Source organism: Talpa occidentalis, unplaced genomic scaffold, assembly GCF_014898055.3.
Source record: "Talpa occidentalis isolate TD23 unplaced genomic scaffold, MPIMG_talOcc4v2.1 talOcc4.2, whole genome shotgun sequence".
NCBI lineage: Eukaryota > Metazoa > Chordata > Mammalia > Eulipotyphla > Talpidae > Talpa > Talpa occidentalis.
Window position 1 is genome coordinate 33,918,708 of NW_023602073.1, and position 16,197 is coordinate 33,934,904.

At 52.0% G+C, this 16,197-nt stretch overlaps 1 protein-coding gene across 1 annotated transcript; it reads left to right on the plus strand.

The window, feature by feature from the left end:
- The first annotated feature begins 1,477 nt into the window (after nucleotides 1-1,477).
- On the plus strand, nucleotides 1,478-14,584 carry LOC119253165 (ubiquinone biosynthesis protein COQ4 homolog, mitochondrial-like). The gene is made up of 4 exons (XM_037520802.2): nucleotides 1,478-1,492; nucleotides 10,359-10,455; nucleotides 10,952-11,054; nucleotides 14,008-14,584. The coding sequence occupies exons 2-4, from the start codon at nucleotides 10,361-10,363 to the stop codon at nucleotides 14,230-14,232; spliced, it is 423 nt and encodes a 140-aa protein (XP_037376699.1). The 5' UTR covers nucleotides 1,478-1,492; nucleotides 10,359-10,360; the 3' UTR covers nucleotides 14,233-14,584.
- The last annotated feature ends 1,613 nt before the right edge of the window (nucleotides 14,585-16,197 follow it).

Here is a 16,197-nt window from a genome sequence, read left to right on the forward strand (position 1 = left end):
CTGCACATGACATGTGTATCTCTGCTCCTCTCCAGAAGGCACCTCCACAGCCGCCCACTTCTGGAAGATTCTGCTCCCCCCACCCCCTCAACCCAGCCCCAGGCCTGGTCTCCACCAGCTCTGTGTCCTGGGCCAGGTCCTCCCCATCTCACTGCCAGGTCAGGGTGATGTCCGCTGGGTAGAAGCCCAGGGACCAGCACCTCAGGGTGACCTCATGCTGAGAGATGGGTCACCTGTGCCCTTTGGGAGCCTGAGTGGGAAGAATCGTAAATTTCATGCTTTTTGTTTCCTCTATGGACACTGAAGCAGCCTCATGACCATCCTCAGACTGCACAGGACAACATGCTTGGAGGGAGGTAGCACAAACCCCAGAAACCAGCCTGGTCTGGGAGACCGGGATAGCAGGTGAGAGCCCAGGGTGGGATGCAGGTCTCTGAGCATTTTGTTGCTGACCTGGGTGGAGGGCGATGACACAGACAGGCAGGAGTGAGATCTCCAAAAATGCTCTGACCAAAAAACAAGATCTCGAGAGAGAAACTCGTTGCTCCTAAGATGGCGCCGGTCAAAAGGATCCTGTGAAGGGTGATTTCAGGGATGGTCTCCCCTCTTTCTCAGGACAAACTGGATTCCTTAACTGTCCTTCAGAAAAAGCAGGAGCCTCCAGGCCAGTCTCCATCCCAGAGCTGGAAAACGTGGCCGACAGCTCCCTCTCTGGCCAGAAGGGGGCGCTTCCTCACCATGATGCCATTTCCCTGCGGGGTGCGCGCCTCAGGGAGATCAAAGGCCCCGCAGCCCTCTCACCTCTGAGCTGCGGCGCCTCCTTCCCCATCCCCAGGAGTCTGGGGGCCCCTCCCCGCACCCGCCCCCCAGGCTGCTCCCGTCCTGCTCTGCCCGACCTTCCCCCTCCCCCTCGCGCCGGGGAGCTGAGCCGCGGGCCTGCCGGGTCCAGGCGCGCAGGTCCCCGCCCAGGGCGCGTCCCCGGCGCCGTCGTGGGGAACTGGTCGTGCCCGCGGGGGAGGCGCCGTCGGGCCCCGCGGCGCAGCCCAGAGTCCTCTGGACCGTGGGAGACCCTGAGCCCGCCCTGCAGTCACCCCGTGGTCTCCGCCCGCACCCGATCTCCCGCCCTGAATAATCCCAAACTTAAATAAAACCTAAAGGGTGAAAGTCCCGCGGGCTCTTCCCTGGTCAAGGGGCCTGGGAGGGGCCACGGCCTCGGGGGTCACGGGGCCCCGAGACTCGGGGCGGGGGGTGGGGCGGGAGCGGTGACCCGCCCCGGCCCGCGCTGCTCCCCGGCCCGGCTCTGGCTGCGGCGGCCCCGCGGGGCCTCCAGGAGCGCTTGGAGCCTCCGCGCCGAGTGTCTGCGGAGCCGCGTCTCCTCGCCCGACCCTCCCGCCCGCCCGCCCGCCCGCCCAGGGGCCCGCGGCTCCGCGCTCTGGCCCGGGGAGTCGCCGTCGAACCCCGAACTGCGTGTCGTCCACGCAGCCCCTGCGAGGTACCGCGGCTCCCCGAGGCCGGGCGGGACATCACCATTTCTAACACCCTCAGAGAGGGGGAGCCTGGGGGCGGGGAGGGGTGAAAGCCGGGCGGACCCTCCTCCCGGGGCAGGTCCTGAGTCCCGGGGAGATGGGGCAGGGGAGAAAGTGTCCAGGAGGGAGGGAGCTCCAGAGACTGAACATGGGCAGCGGGTCCAGAAGGGGCAAGACTCAGGGGACAAAAGGAGGAGGCAAGGTGGTGAGACAGGGCAAGCTAGGGTTAATAGGCAGTTTTAGGGATAGTGCAGGAGGGGACCTCTGAAAAATTTAGGGAGGCTTCAGAGATAAGGACAAGCAAGGGAAAGTAACCCATTCCATTAGGAAAAACAAACATGCCAGGACCAAGGACAACATTGTTAACGCTGGTCCTGGTTTCCTTCAGGTGGTAAAGGGGGGTAGAGATTGGAGAAATGGAGAGTGGTTTAATTTATGGACACCTTAGAAGGGCAGCTGTTTAACTTCAATGCAGGGATGTCCATCCAGAAGACTGGGCCATAAATTTAAAGATGCAACAAATGGGGAAAGAGAAAGCTGTTAGATAAGGGATGTGAAGATCCCCCACTCAGTAGCAAATTAAGTGAGACAGCCGAGAACTAACCAATCACAAAGAGACTGGGGCAGCTTTAGAATAATGAGGGAAAAAAGGTCTATATTCCCTAAGACACGACTCCACTTTGGCTTCCTTGCCCCTCCCAGGCCTCCAGGCCTGGGAGTCCCACTTTATTTCTGTTCTTTTTCTCCTCAATAAACTTTTTCTTTCTCTAAACAAACTGCCTCTTCTCGCTTGCTTGCCTGAGCGTCTGCGAAGTTCCTGCTGCGGCTTCGTGAGACACCAACCCGTGGGGGTCTAGCGGCTGGGGCTCAGCACTGCCCTGCAGCCTGGAATCCAATCCCGGCTGGGAGACTAGGCCTGACAATTCCGGTATCAGTGTGGGGGGGGGGGCAGAAAGGGACCAGGACTGAGGGGCGCCACGGGGGTGACAGAGGGGCCTAAGGCAGCAGCTTCCTCTGCAGAAGCCTTTTCCCTCCACCCTGCTCTCACCAGCCCAGGTGTCTGTCTGGGCCAGAGCCCTGGAGAGAAGCAGCAGGAGGGTTGGGGGCCCCATGACCAGCACTGCTGGGGTCTGGGGAGCTTCTGGCTCTAGGCTGTGGGTGGAGACTTACCTGGGCAGGCAGTGATGCTGACTGGTTCTCTGGGAACCTCCAGGCACTGGGCACTGAGAACTGGGGAGGAGTCACAAGTGTCCAGGTCCCAGCACAGGTGGTGGAGACAGAAGGGAGGCTAAGGGGGCAGTGGGGTGTCCCCAACAGTAACCTTCCTGCCCTAGACACAGCCCTGGGGCCTGGAACTATGAGAACCAGACTAGGGCCTTGGGGCTTTGCTCTGGCCCCTCCTCTCCTCACCCAAAGCTTCCTCACCCTGTCTTGGTGACCCAAGCGCTGGGTCTGCGATTCTCAGTCATTTTCCATTCCGGATCCGTGTCCAGTCTGACAAATTAGGGAGGACGCCAAGTATAATCTTGTTTAGGAGGTATCGCTCCCCATATTTACCACCCTGGGAATAAAGCTGAGTTTGATCATGTAGCTGTTTATTTAGAATAATAGTAATAATCCAATGCCTGTTAATAGAACGTGTTCTTAAGAAAAATAAATTCTTTCTGAAAATAATCAGGGCAATGATTATTTGGAACGATATTGTGGAAATCCATAATCCATAATCCATTCCATAATACATTTCCATCCACTCCAAAGAGTGGGTCTTTCACGTTTTTAATGTTTGCAGTTGTCTTTCTTATCTGTGTCATTGTTTTTCTTGTCTGTCTCATTAGAAGACAGTTGGATTTTCATGCTTCCTTCTGCATTTAGCTGTGGTTCTGGTTGAAGTCTATGAAAAAATGTATACAGCCTCACACATATGTTGAAGTAGTGTTTTCACATTATTGTGAAAATAATAATACTAAATTAAATTATAATACTAATACTAATAATTATTATATATATAATAATATATAGTAATGGTATAATAATCATAGTAATGATATATAATTGTTATTATTATAATAATACTAAAGTAAATCTACACAGGTGGTATTTTCTCCAAGGTTATTTATAAAGTGAAACCTGACAGAATCTCATTGAATATTTCTTCTTTTTTAAATATATTTTTTTAAGATTTATTTATTTTTATAAAAGCACTGGGTACAGTCAGAAGCGCGGGAGGGTGAGAGAATCCACCAGAACCAGAGTGGGGAGCAGAACAGGCAGATTGATGAAATACACTGCTGAGGGGAGCAGAGGGGGTGGCAGGAGAGGTCTGCGCCCCATATGGGACAATTGCCGGCCTGCTGGGGATCAAACCAGCGCTGCAGAAGCTGCGGACAGCTCCGCAGCCCAGCGCTCAACTGCTGCGCCACCGGCGAGGCCCTCATTGAATATTTCTTATTCTGTTACATTTCCATAGTCCTCTCTTACATAGTGATGGGGTCTTGTGCTAATGTGTGATTTTTTTTAAAGTAATATATTGTTCCACTAATTTATAAGACTATTCAGTGTTCATTACACCAGAGTCAAATTATTTTTAAAAATTCATTTTATTTTTCACCACAAATCCAGAAAGTAAAAGTAGTACTGGAAGTTGTCAAGTTAGTGATAGGACACAATATTCCATAATTCTGTTTTTTTCTGAGCACTCACATTTGGTCAAGGTGAAGTTACTCTCAGTTATCAATTGTCAGTTGATTTTCTCAAAGGAGCACACACTCATTTTCAGGACAATGTCTGCTCATTAACCAAATCAAATAGCCACAGATTCTGTCATTCATTCCTTCTTATGAAGATGGTATTGCCTACAAAAAAGAAAAATAGTCTAATCCATCTCATGCAAATATTTTTCTTGGCACATTTTTCTTAGATGGGAACACAGCAGGAGTGTTGCATTTGTACTTGTGTGTCATCGCATCAGGTGCTGTAAAATGCGGATTTGAGGATGATAGAATAATGAAGATAATGTTTAATGCTCAACCAAGACACTTTGAAATGAAACTGGCTTGGAGTTGTGTTTCTGAGGCAGGCAGTTGTGAAGAATAACTACTATTGCAGTTAGTAATATAAGCTCCATTTTAATAAGTTTTACCTCAGCAGATGTCAAAATAGTGAAAAAGCCAACTGTTTCAAAAAACAGTTTTGAAAACAGTTTTGACCTAATGGATCCTGTGACAGGTTCTGGGTGACTTCAAGGATTCCACAAACACACTTTTTTTTTATAATAAATTTTATTTTTATATTCCCCATACAATTGCAACCCCCTTATTTTGACCCCAATCCCTCCCCTCCCCTCCCCCCACCTCCCATAGAGTGTCTTGGGTTCATAGTTGTTTGTCCACAACCACACTTTGAGAAATTCTTTTCTCTCAGTGAACCAGGCAGCATGTCCCAAGTGTTCTCTGCCTTTTTCTCCTCGTCACTTCCCAGCATCCCTCTCCCTGGCTGGCTCCTGCCTCCCCAAGCTGCCTCCCCTGCAGATACAATGGAGAGCAGAGAGAGAACCCTGCAGACATGGAGCTTGCTCTGTCATGAGAGATGGACACTGAGTAAAGGCGACAAAGACACGTGTAAACCTGACCTGAGCCAAGGGCTGGGAGGAAGGAACGTGTTTATTGTGAAAGCAGAGAAGCAGGAGCACTAACACTATTATCAATGGTATCAAGAGATGTAAAAAATATATTAAAAACAGGGCCTCCTGGTTTAAGTCTATCACTGCTTAGATCTGAGTTTGATCCCTGGCCAGGGAGCAACCCACATGGGGCAGCAGACCTCTCCTGTCTCCCACCACTGCCCTCAGTAGTGGATTTCAGTGGATCGGCCTGTTCTGCTCCCTACTCTGTGTCTGATGAATCCTCCCACCCTCTGGCCTATATCCCAGTTCTTGTACACATAAATAAATGTAAAATGAATCTTAAAATGTAAAAATGAATCTTAAAAACAAACAAACAAGGAAATAACATGTAGCATCAAGTACATGATCCATCTCGGACCCAGCAAAGAGCAGAGGCTGGGGACCCAGACGTGGTGCAGGTGCAACAAGACACAATGGGGGATTCAGTCAGCTAGAGTCAGGCTTTGTTGTCAAATGAGTTTGATGTCAAACTAGAGAGGGTCTGTCCACCACCCAGTGTTGCTGCGCCAGGAAACCTGGGCTGGTCTGCAGCCCCAGCCAGTAGTCAGGCACCGCCTGGGAGTCTCAAGGGATAGCTTTAAGTTTGGCTTAATCTAGCCCTTTGTTTAACTTTTCTATATCCATATATCTAAGTGACATATTTGTCTTTCTCCTTTGGGCTTATTTCCATTAGCTCCATCCATGTTGCCCCAGATGGCATGAGTTTATGTTTGTTGATGAGTAGTATTCCATTACCTATGTACCACCCTTCCCACAGCTTGGCTACTGTAAATAGTGCTGCAGTGATCAGCGGGTGCAGGTTTCCTGTGAAGTAGTATAACGCCCTCTGCAGGTGTGCTGGCGCCTGCCGCCCTAATGGGAGCCGGAGTCTCTGAGAGCACCTGCTTACTCTGCACAGGGGGTTCCGGGGGGTTAGAAGTTCTGCAAACAAAACTTCTTCCCCAAATTAACTCCTGTTCCCCGAGGACATGCTAACTTGTGGCATGATCCCTACTAACTAGAAAAACTTGTTCCAGCAGTAACTTATTCATGTGTATAAGCATAAACAGAATTGCACGCTGTTTCCTTATCCGTTTGTTCATATCTTTAATAAGAGCTTGGGCTGGGAGAGTGAGAGGCAGAGCTGCTCTAGAGGGCTCTCCCCAGCCTCCCCCTGCTGCTAATTCATTTAGACTCCAAGTCTTCCTTCATAGCTGAGAACTTCTCATGGGCTGTCTGAGACAGGGTAGATACTGTTGGGTCCTATGACAGACCCACAGTTAATTATCTAAGAAATCTGGATACTGTTTTCCATCAAGGCTGAACCAGTCTACACTCCACAAAACAATGCAGGACTGTTCCCTTGTCTCCATGTCCTGCCAGCTCTTGTTACATCTGGTCTTTTTGATATGGGCCCTTCTCACAGGTGTAAAGTGGTTTCTCGTTGTGTTTTGAATCAGAGGATCTTGAATGGATCAGGAAGATGGGATACACTTCACTCCAGTGAGAATGGCCCACATTAAAAACCCAAAAACAACAAATACTGGAGAGGATGTGGAGATAGAGGAAGCCTCTTGCACTGTTGGTGAGAATGTGAACTGGTCCAGCCACTGTGGAAGGCTGTGTGGAGATTCCTCAGAATACTGAAAATGGGCCTACGATGATCCAGGGATTCCACTCCTAGGAATCTACCCAAAGGACACAAAAACATTAATTAAAAGGGGTATCTGCACCCCTATGTTTATTGCAGCACTATTTATAATAGGGAAGATATGGAAACAACCAAATCCAAAAAATAGATGACTGGATCAAGAAGATGTGGTACATGTACACAATGGAATAGTATTCAGCAATCATTAAGATCATCCTCAAATCCGCATTCTAAAATACCTGCTGTGCTGACCTGGAAGGACAAAGGGAGCTCTTCTGCATTCCCAGCACTGTGTCCTGGCAGCAGGGTGGTCCCCAGGAAAGGGGGTTTCAGGTTTCCTGCCCCTCCAAGAGAGGTTGGAGCTGAGCTGGGAGAGGAAGAAGAAGCTGCAGAAGGGATGGAGGAAGGAAGGAAGCAGGATGGAGCCAGAAGGAGACCTGGAGGAGGCACATGGAGCCTAGAGACACGTGGAGAAACTGCGGGTGCCCTTTGGTCATGGGCTGGGTGACACAGATGTGGGTGAGAGACTGTGAGGAGGTGACAATGGTGGATCATGTCTTGATTTTGCTCTATTCCTCCCAGACTTGTCTGGTTGTTTCTGATCCTTTCCTGTGGGTCCCCACTGAAAGGTGCTTTGGACTTGGGGCAGGTTTTGGGCGTTGCTCTGGGCCAATTCCACTTGGGTGGACTTCGGGTGCCTAAGATCATCCTCAAATCCACATTCTAATATATCTGGTGTGCAGGGAGAAGGGCACTCCAGACACCACAAACCTGCCTGCTCTAAATAGGTTCTGCCATCCACCACAACACAAAACATAAGAGATTTTAATGAAAAGGAACTTTATTTTATTTTATTTTTTATTTATGTAAGAACCGGGTACAGTCCATATGTGCAGGAGGGTGAGAGGATTCACCAGAGACAGAGTGGGGAACAGAACAGGCAGACTGACTAAATACACTGCTGAAGGGAGTAGTGGGCGAGACAGGAGAGGTCTGTTCGCCATGTGGGTTGTTCCAAGGCCGGTGGGGATTGAACTGGCACTGCAGAGGCTGCGGACAGCTTCACAGCACTGTGCTCAACCACCTGTGCCACCAGAGAGACCCTGGAAAGGAACTTTAATACAATTAGTAAACAATACAGTGTCACAAGAGTGATAGATAAGCTTCAGTCAGAAGTTGTCTCTCAAAGAGAATTGTATTCCTATATTGGTCACACACACACTTAAGTTCATACAGGCAAGCCAACCCCAAGTTCCCAAAGTACATTTGACTGAAGACAGTGGTTGTGAAGTGTCTTAGCCGAGCCTTCCACCTAAGTGGAAGTCCTTAGGCCGTGGAAGTCTCTAGGCTCAAGGGCCCGCAGTGCAGAGGGTCGTGCAGGGTGTTGAGCTGATAGACCCCTTGTGCTGCTGTCAGGGAGCAGGCCACTGGGGTCGCGGGGAGCAGAGCCTGGAAGTGCAGGTTTCCTGGTGTCCTGAACCCAGGAGCAAGCTAGGAGCAGGAGCGAGGAGAGGTTTCTCTGGAGAGCGAGTCTGAGTCCAAAGGGAGGCAGCGAGCTGGACTCCGGAAGAGTAGCCTCCAGCAAGTCTTTTGCTCCGAGCCAGTTGTTAGGACTGCTCTGAGTCTGCTTCAGGGAGCTGCTCTTATAGCTTCTTATCAGGTTTAGGCTCAGGCACCGTCTGCTTTATTAGTCTTTACCACTCAGTATATGGCCTCAGCTGCTTTCACTCACAGGCCTTGCAGGCACCTTAACATTGTCAATTTTACTTGTAAGTTTTATATGTTACATCAACTAACAGGGGCACGGAGTCAGGAACGCAGCGTCCCACCAACCTGATCTGGCCGTCGGGGTGGAGGGGGTGGGGGTGCGCGCAGGCACAGAATCGCAGCATCCCACGATTCGGTCCTGGCCTTTAGTACGGGGCAAACAAGCGAGAGGGACGTCTCCAGTACTCCTTTGTGGCCTAATATTCGGGCACCTAGTCTGGACAGCCGTCCCCAAACCCGGGGTCTAGGTGTAACTAGAGTTGGCTGACGTGGACCCACCATGGCTTAAGGAACAGCCAACCGAGGGAGGAGTTAGGTGAGGAGATGAATAGCCAGAGGCGAGGGCCTCCTAGGAAGGCGGGTCAGGCAGGTGACTCACCCCAGAGTCAAGGCCGGTGGTGGCTGAGGCATCTGCCATGGAGAGGAGAGGTCCCAGGAATGGGAAGGAGGCCCAGTGCCGGGGGACACAGCCTTCCGGGTTTCGGGCACCAAGATGAAAGTTTTGGCATGATAAAGAAAAGAGCCCCGCCAAGCTTTCCCAAAGGAAGGGAAAATTTATTGCACCCCAGGCGAAATTCAAAGACCCAAGGTGGAGAACCCTGTGTGGAGTCGCACACGTTGCCAGGGGGAGGCAGGCTTTACAGGGTGAGGAGAGGTAAGGTGGGAGACTGGGTTTGCAAGGGTGGGAAAAGATTCTAGGGCGGGGAGGGGTTCATTGTCTGAATTTTCTAGGCAGGCTTCTGCATTCTTGCCCCAGGTGGGCTTCCTCGTGGGCTTTTGCATTCTGGCCTCTTGCATGGACCTTTCAGGCTCCATTCTAAACTCACTCAATCGGAATTTGCCGGCATGGGATGGGGGGAGGAAGGACCGTGGCTCTGAGCTCCTGCCTCTTTACACTACTTTCCGGAAGATTCTGCTACCCAGCCACATGGAGAACCTGTGTACTAAACAGATCATTCGTAAGCACCCATCAAATTTGAAAGGTCTGGCGGGAACCAGAGCTACTAGGGTGAAAAGGCATCTGGTAGGAAGCCACCTAAGGCTGAGAATGAGGACCTGCTGATACCATCAGAAAACAACTGTTCCTCATTACCTGCAAGCCCGGCTTCCCTCTTCCCATCCCATAAAAACCTGCCTTCCCCTGACAATAGGTGCGGCTTCACTGACCCCCACCTTGGGTCCGTGAAGTTTGCCCGGGAGTGCAATAAAGCCCCCCTTTAAACTTATTCTGATGTCCTCGTCTTTCCTTCCCTGTCTTCCCTTGCCAAAACTTTCAAAATTAGAACATCCCACTGGAAATTAAACTTTGAAGACAGAGACCATGTCCTACTGTGTCAGCGTCACATGGGATTTTGCCTGATACCTTATATATGCTCCATAAACGCTTGCTGAGGTGTGAATGGAACAGCCTAGCATTCTCTAGCTTTGCTCCTGTTAAAAATGGTGATATTAAGCACTCACTGAGCACTCCTTTTGGCTGCTCACTGTGCTGTTTTGTATGCATGATGTTGTTGATCTTGCACATTAACCCCATAGGACACTGAAGAAGTTGCAAATGCAAAGAGGTTGGCACAAGGTCACCTAGATTGCACCTGGGCTCATCCCAACACTGATGCCAAAGCCTGTACTTGTTGATAGAGATGTGATATTCTGATTTACAAACCCTTTAGCACACTGCTAGCCAGAGCTACCTTAGGCCAGGTAACTTATGTGGGATCATGCCCTCCATCTGTTCCCATTTCTTTCCTTTCAGACATGGTTGCAGTTCTAGGGGAGACCTATGGAGTCCATGCCCTGAAGCTCCTCAGACACCCGATGAGGAGGGATCCAGAGGTTGCCCAGATCCTACAGTAGGTGCCAGCCCTGCCTGGGGCTTGGGGGCATTCTCTGGGGATCCTGCTCTCTCTGGAGTCATATTGTATCAGACTGTTTCCTCTGGGGAGCTCATCCTGATACTTTGGTCATGGTGCTGCACAGGCTGGGCACTGCCCGACTCCACTGGTGCCATTCATATAGACAGCATGACAATCCCTGGGTAGCGCCATGCAGTGGCCTCCACAGAGCTCTGTGCCTTCACTGAGCTCCTATAACATGTACTAGCTGTACCCCTCACCCCCATGGCAGTGCCTCTGACTACCCTGCCCACATGCCCTGCAAGCAGGAGCCATGTCCTTGGCTCGTGCTCTTCTGCTCAGTTCCTGCCACCGGCCTGCCAGTAACAGGCATCCCATTAGGGCTTGCGGCTCCCTTGCTGCTCCGTCACCTCTCGTGGCCTTGCTCTAGCTGGACCTTTTGTCTGCTTCTTCTGCCTCCTCCCAATACCTAAGTGCCGCCTTCTGTCTACAGGGAACGTTCCTGGATCTCACTGTCCACCCTCGACCTAGGCAAGCTCCAGAGTCGGCCTCAGGGCTCCCTGGGCCACAAGTATCTCTGTTTCCTGCACGAGAATGTGAGTTTCCAGCTTCTGCACATCTGGCGGTCACCAGGAAGGGCAGAGTGAAGTCTGAACTGCCACCGGGGACAGGAGTGCTTGTCAGCCTCTGTGCCAAGGCTTTGTCATTTTCTCTGGGGCAGGCAGATGGGCTGTGAGCATCGCTTCTATGAAATATATTGGCCAGCATTTATTCACCTCTTACTGCGTGTCAGATGCCCCCAGCAATGCTATCAAGTCTGTTCTATTCTTATCCCCTTTCCATGGAGGAGAAGGCAGGCTCCGCGCAGTTAAGCAACTTGCTGCCTTCACACAGCCAGTGTTCATGGAGGCAAACCCAGATCATGTTCTTAACTGCCGGTGCACTGTGTCCCCCTGTTTCGGGGGGACAGTGTTTCTCTCCCTTGGCGATGGCAAAACTGGCACTCCCAGCCCGAGGCAGGAAGGATAGTGGCTGGGGTGGGGAACCCCAACTCCTGAGGAACTCCTCTTGTCAAGCACCTGCCCCGTGCTGGCTGTTGTTGCAGGTGCTGGGGAAGTAGACAACCAGCCAGGTAGCTCCTGCCCTCACGGTGCTCATTTTGTAGTTGGGGAGGCAGACAGGAAAGCTGTAAAATAAGAAAATTCACATAAGGATTCAGGCGGATACTAGCAGTAATGAAAACGTGCCAGAACGGTTGGTACGCAGGGAACGAAACCAGCGAAGAGCCTGCCCGTGTGGAGCGTCCATCGAGCAGATGGTGAGGCCGGCCAGTGTGATTGGGACAAGGGCGGGGTGGGACCTTGGCTGCCTCTCACAGAGGGGTCGGGAGAGACCCCACTGAGGAGACGCAGGAGAAGAGAGGAGCCCGCCCTGAGGAGAGCAAGGAGGAACATTCCCGCCAGTGCCAGGCTGTGCTTAAGGACAACAGGCCTAGAGGTGTGCTCTAGGGGAGGCAGCCGGTGGGCTGGAAGGTCACCTGCGCCAGGGCCTGCAGCCACGGAAAGGGGTCTGGATTTTGTCAGAGGAGCACTGGGAGACCCAGGAGGGTTCCAAGCAGGACAGTAATGTGATCTAATTTATTAAAGAATTTGGGGTACAGCTGGACCCCTTCCCACTCCCCGCACATACACTCTTGGCAGAGCACCTCTGGCAAGCTGCAGAAGCCACCCAGACTGGAGGAGGCGAAGGATGCATGGAGGTTGCTTTAGAAAAGGGTTTTTCAACTTTGACACCAATGACGTTTGGGGCCAGATGATGCTCAATTGTGGGAGGTGTTCTGTGCCCTGTAGGATGTTGGGCAGCTTCCCTGGCCCCTACCTACCCAGCCTGGCCAGTAGGTTGAGGAGCACTCAGCCGCTAAGCTGTGGCCACCTCAGATATCCCCAGGCCTTGCAAATGCTCCCTGCTGAACAACTGAGAACCACCGTTCTAGAAGCTACTGTCCCTGAGACACTCTGCCCCCCATGCTGTCCTGACGCCGGGGCCCCCGGCCCCTTTCACACCCTCTCCCTCAGACTTCATGAGGACCGAGTTGTTTCATCAAGTTGGGGTGATCTGCCCCAAGTGCCACCCAGGGAGGGACAGTCTCCTCAAGTTCCCCTGAACCCTTTATCCTGTGGCTGTGGAGGGGAAGGGACAACCAGCGCCTCCCTGGACCTTGCCCAGTCACAGCCCTCTTGGTGGTGACAGCCCTGAGATGATGCCACTTCTGGGGCCCGGAATCCAGCAGCCCACAGGATGTGAAGGACACATTTGTCCCAGCAGAGATACATATCGAGGCTTAAAGTGAAGGCACCCTCCCCAAGGCTGGCACGGCAGGGGTAGTCCCCCTGTGGCATCAAGATCATGGTAGGACTAGAGTTCAGAGCGGCCTGCCGCTCTTCCCTGCTTTATGGCCCTGGGTGAATCATAACACCCCTCTGTACCCAGATCCCTTATCTGAGGGCAGGGGACCTAAGGGTTATCTTCCGCAGCGTTTCTGGGGTTTGGCAATGATGGACGTCAGGCCACTGGCTTGGGAATGCAGCGGACTTTGTTTCAAATGCTGACTCGGTTATCTGATCAGCAGTGGCTCTGGGACGAGCTGCTCCCTCTCTCTGAGCCACGATTTTCTTATCTGTATCAGAGGCTCCTGGCAGGATCCCACCAGAAGATCATGAGGATCCCCCCAGAGGTCAATGAGAACATAGGCAAGGGATGTCGTGGGGTGCTGGCACCGGGAGGGACTCAGTTAACACACTGCCAACCCTCTGATCCCCTTGGGCTTTGTGTAGCAGGTGGGGCCCTGCTGATGAAAGCTGGCCTGGGGCCCGGTGAAGCTGCAGACCCGAGCCCAGCCCCCGACCTTGAGAACACCCCATCCCTCTACCTCTAGCAGACTATGGCTTTACTTTGGGGACAGGAAGACCAGGCTGTACCCACCCAGGTGCAACTGGGGACTCAGAGAGGCAGTAGGTGGGACTGGCCTTAGGCCCCTTGCGTTCAGGGGTCACTCACCAGACCCTGCTGGGGAAGCCAGGCCAGGCCTGCAACCTGCAGGACCACCTGGTGGGCACAAGCTCACACCATCTGTTTGCAGGAAGCCAGGCCTTAGCCAGGCCCTAGCCTGGCCCCAGCAGGGCATGCTGGCAGTGGTGTGTTCACACCAGCCCCACTGCGGGAGACAGGTATAGGCCAGGATGCTTCAGGAGCTGCCCGGTGTGGGCATTTCACACCCCCACTGCTGGAGAAGCCAAGACAGGGGGATGATCCTACAGGCTTGATTGTATTTTTTTTTTTATATTCTTCTTTTTTTATTTTTTAACTTCACTTTTCACTTGTAAACACTATTTGCTTCCTCCCACCCCATCAGGTACAGTCCCCTAGAGTTTCCTTCTGCAAGGCACCCGTGCACCATCACCTCAGTCCCCTGTGCTCCTCCCTCCTTCCCTCTGGTCCTTCTTCTACCTCCTCCCCTGCAGGTGTCTCTGATTAAGGCCTCTGACTTAGGATCCCGCACACTTCTTTGAGGACTCTGAGGCAAGAAGAGTGCTGCTGGAGGAACCAGACAATGACCAGGATGCTGCACCCCATGAGGATGGTGCTGAGATTACCCCACCCTTGCTGGGAGAGCAAGGCCGTGCCCCAGAGAATGCAGCCTGTGCAGGCGATCCTGAGCTCACACCAGACCTGCTGGAGGATCAGCCCTGGCCAGCTTCCTGCAGGTTAAAGTGAGGGAGCTAAAGGAACAGCAGTTCTGCCTATGGAAGCAGGCCCTGCAGGGATTCATAGCACAAGCCGAGGGTGCTCACCTGACACCACCCCTCCAGGGACCCAGCCCCTCTGCCCTGTCCTGCCTGTCCTCATCAGGGACAACTGACCATTCAGCACTGCTCCACCCCCAACTTCTCCTCCTCCACCTCCCTAGCCACATGTCTTTCTTTAACTTCTACAAGGCCTCTACCCACAGACACCTGGCCCTTCTCTTGTAGTTCCAAATCTTGGTCTCCTAATTCAAGTTATTTTCATGTATTTCCTCCAAGATTTCTTGTTCACTGTACAAATGCTAATACACTTGTTCTCTCTTCACCCAAGTTGTCTTCTCCTTTGATGTCCATTCCCTTCACAGGGCTGGCCTCCTCCTCCCTGTGGCCTTGCAGATGACCAACTCCTCAGTGGGAGCCATTTAGCCAAACCACTACTGCCCAGCCCTCTCAGGCCATGATGCCCTCACCTGCCTGCCACCTCTGTTCCCATTTCTGCCTGGGGATCCCAAGGAAGGAACCTAATAAATGGTGACTCTGGGATCATCCCAACCACACATTAGATAGCATACATGGTATCTGTCTATTTGGGTTGGTTGGACTTCCGTGGTGGCCTAGGGGTAAAGTCTCAGCACTGCCATGGCTGAATCCTGAGTCAAGCCCAGGCCAGGGAGCAAACCCATCTATGGTGCAGCAGACCCCTCATGTCTTGCCCACAGTTCCCCCCAGTGGTGTAATTCAGTCAATCTGCCTGTTGTGAATCACACTCTGTCTCTGCTGAATCCTGAAATCCCTCCACACCTCTGCCCTACACCCCAGTTCTTCTACACCCAAAGAAAAATGATTATTTGCCATCTCTTGAATTTTAGGTATACAGTAGAGTAGGGTAAATGACTAATAGCTAATCAAATCAGATTTATATCATGACATCAGTGTAATCAGAACAGTATTACTATTGTATCCAACAGTCCATGTTATGAACATGTGTCCATAGAAGAATGTAGTTTAGGAAGAGGGTGTCATCCAGAGTGGAGCTGTAATGGGATATCCAACTTTACAATTTCATTGAATAGATTGTTGTCTATTATGGAATTATAATTATTAGGACACAAATGATCATTGTTGAATTATAGATGTCTTGATGCCAGGTTGTAGGTCATTAGGTAAAGCTTGTGACGTGTAGATGGCAGCACATAGTGCCGGATTTTGTTTGCAGATCCGGAAACATCCAGTGGTTAATATTTGAAGATAACTCGCCTCTTGGGCCATGTTTCTGCTGAACCCTGTTGTCAAGCCCTGCAAACAGTGGCTCCACATGGCCAGAGATGGATCAGCAGCCCTCAGGGCTGGTGCCTGGACCGTGGCCAGAACAGCCAGAGCACAGAGCTGTCCTGTGCCTCCCAGCAGGCCCTCTGTTCAGGTTCTGTGCTTCGTGATAGCTCAGCCCACGTGTTTAGACGGAGGTTCCATCAATAAAACCTTGCATTAGACTCCAGGGCCAAATTCAGGGCCTCCTCCCAGGGCCCAGTTTGTTTACACGCAACATGGATTGTGGCCATCAAGGTCATTTTCATCAACATTCAGGCAACCTGGAGCCAGGAAGGGCCTCTGTCCCCATGGGGTGCAGCCATCCCCTCACTCACTCTCACTGCCCTCACTGGAGAGCACAGGGCACAACCAGTCCTCCACTCCCAGCAACCCTGTCCCACAGCCCCTCAGCTGTATGAACTCTGCCCGACCGGCAGAAGAACCCTGGTGTCTCCAACTTGTTCTCACGGGGATGCCGCAGGGCCTGGGGACTGTCTGATCACCTAAGGGGAGCTGAGATAGAGTCAGCACCACTCGGGGAGCCCAGAGAGAAACAGAGGGGGACACAGAACACTGGGGCAGAAACGGGCATGAAGAGAAGGACCGGGACAAACAGAGAGAAGGAGCT

Excerpts from the sequence above, each read along its gene's own strand:
- LOC119253165 (XM_037520802.2), top strand. The coding sequence starts at position 10,361 with ATGGTTGCAGTTCTAGGGGAGACCTATGGAGTCCATGCCCTGAAGCTC. Across the intron at positions 10,456-10,951 it reads GAGGTTGCCCAGATCCTACA|GGAACGTTCCTGGATCTCAC; the intron begins GTAGGTGCCAGC and ends TTCTGTCTACAG. Across the intron at positions 11,055-14,007 it reads TCTGTTTCCTGCACGAGAAT|GATCCCGCACACTTCTTTGA; the intron begins GTGAGTTTCCAG and ends CCTCTGACTTAG.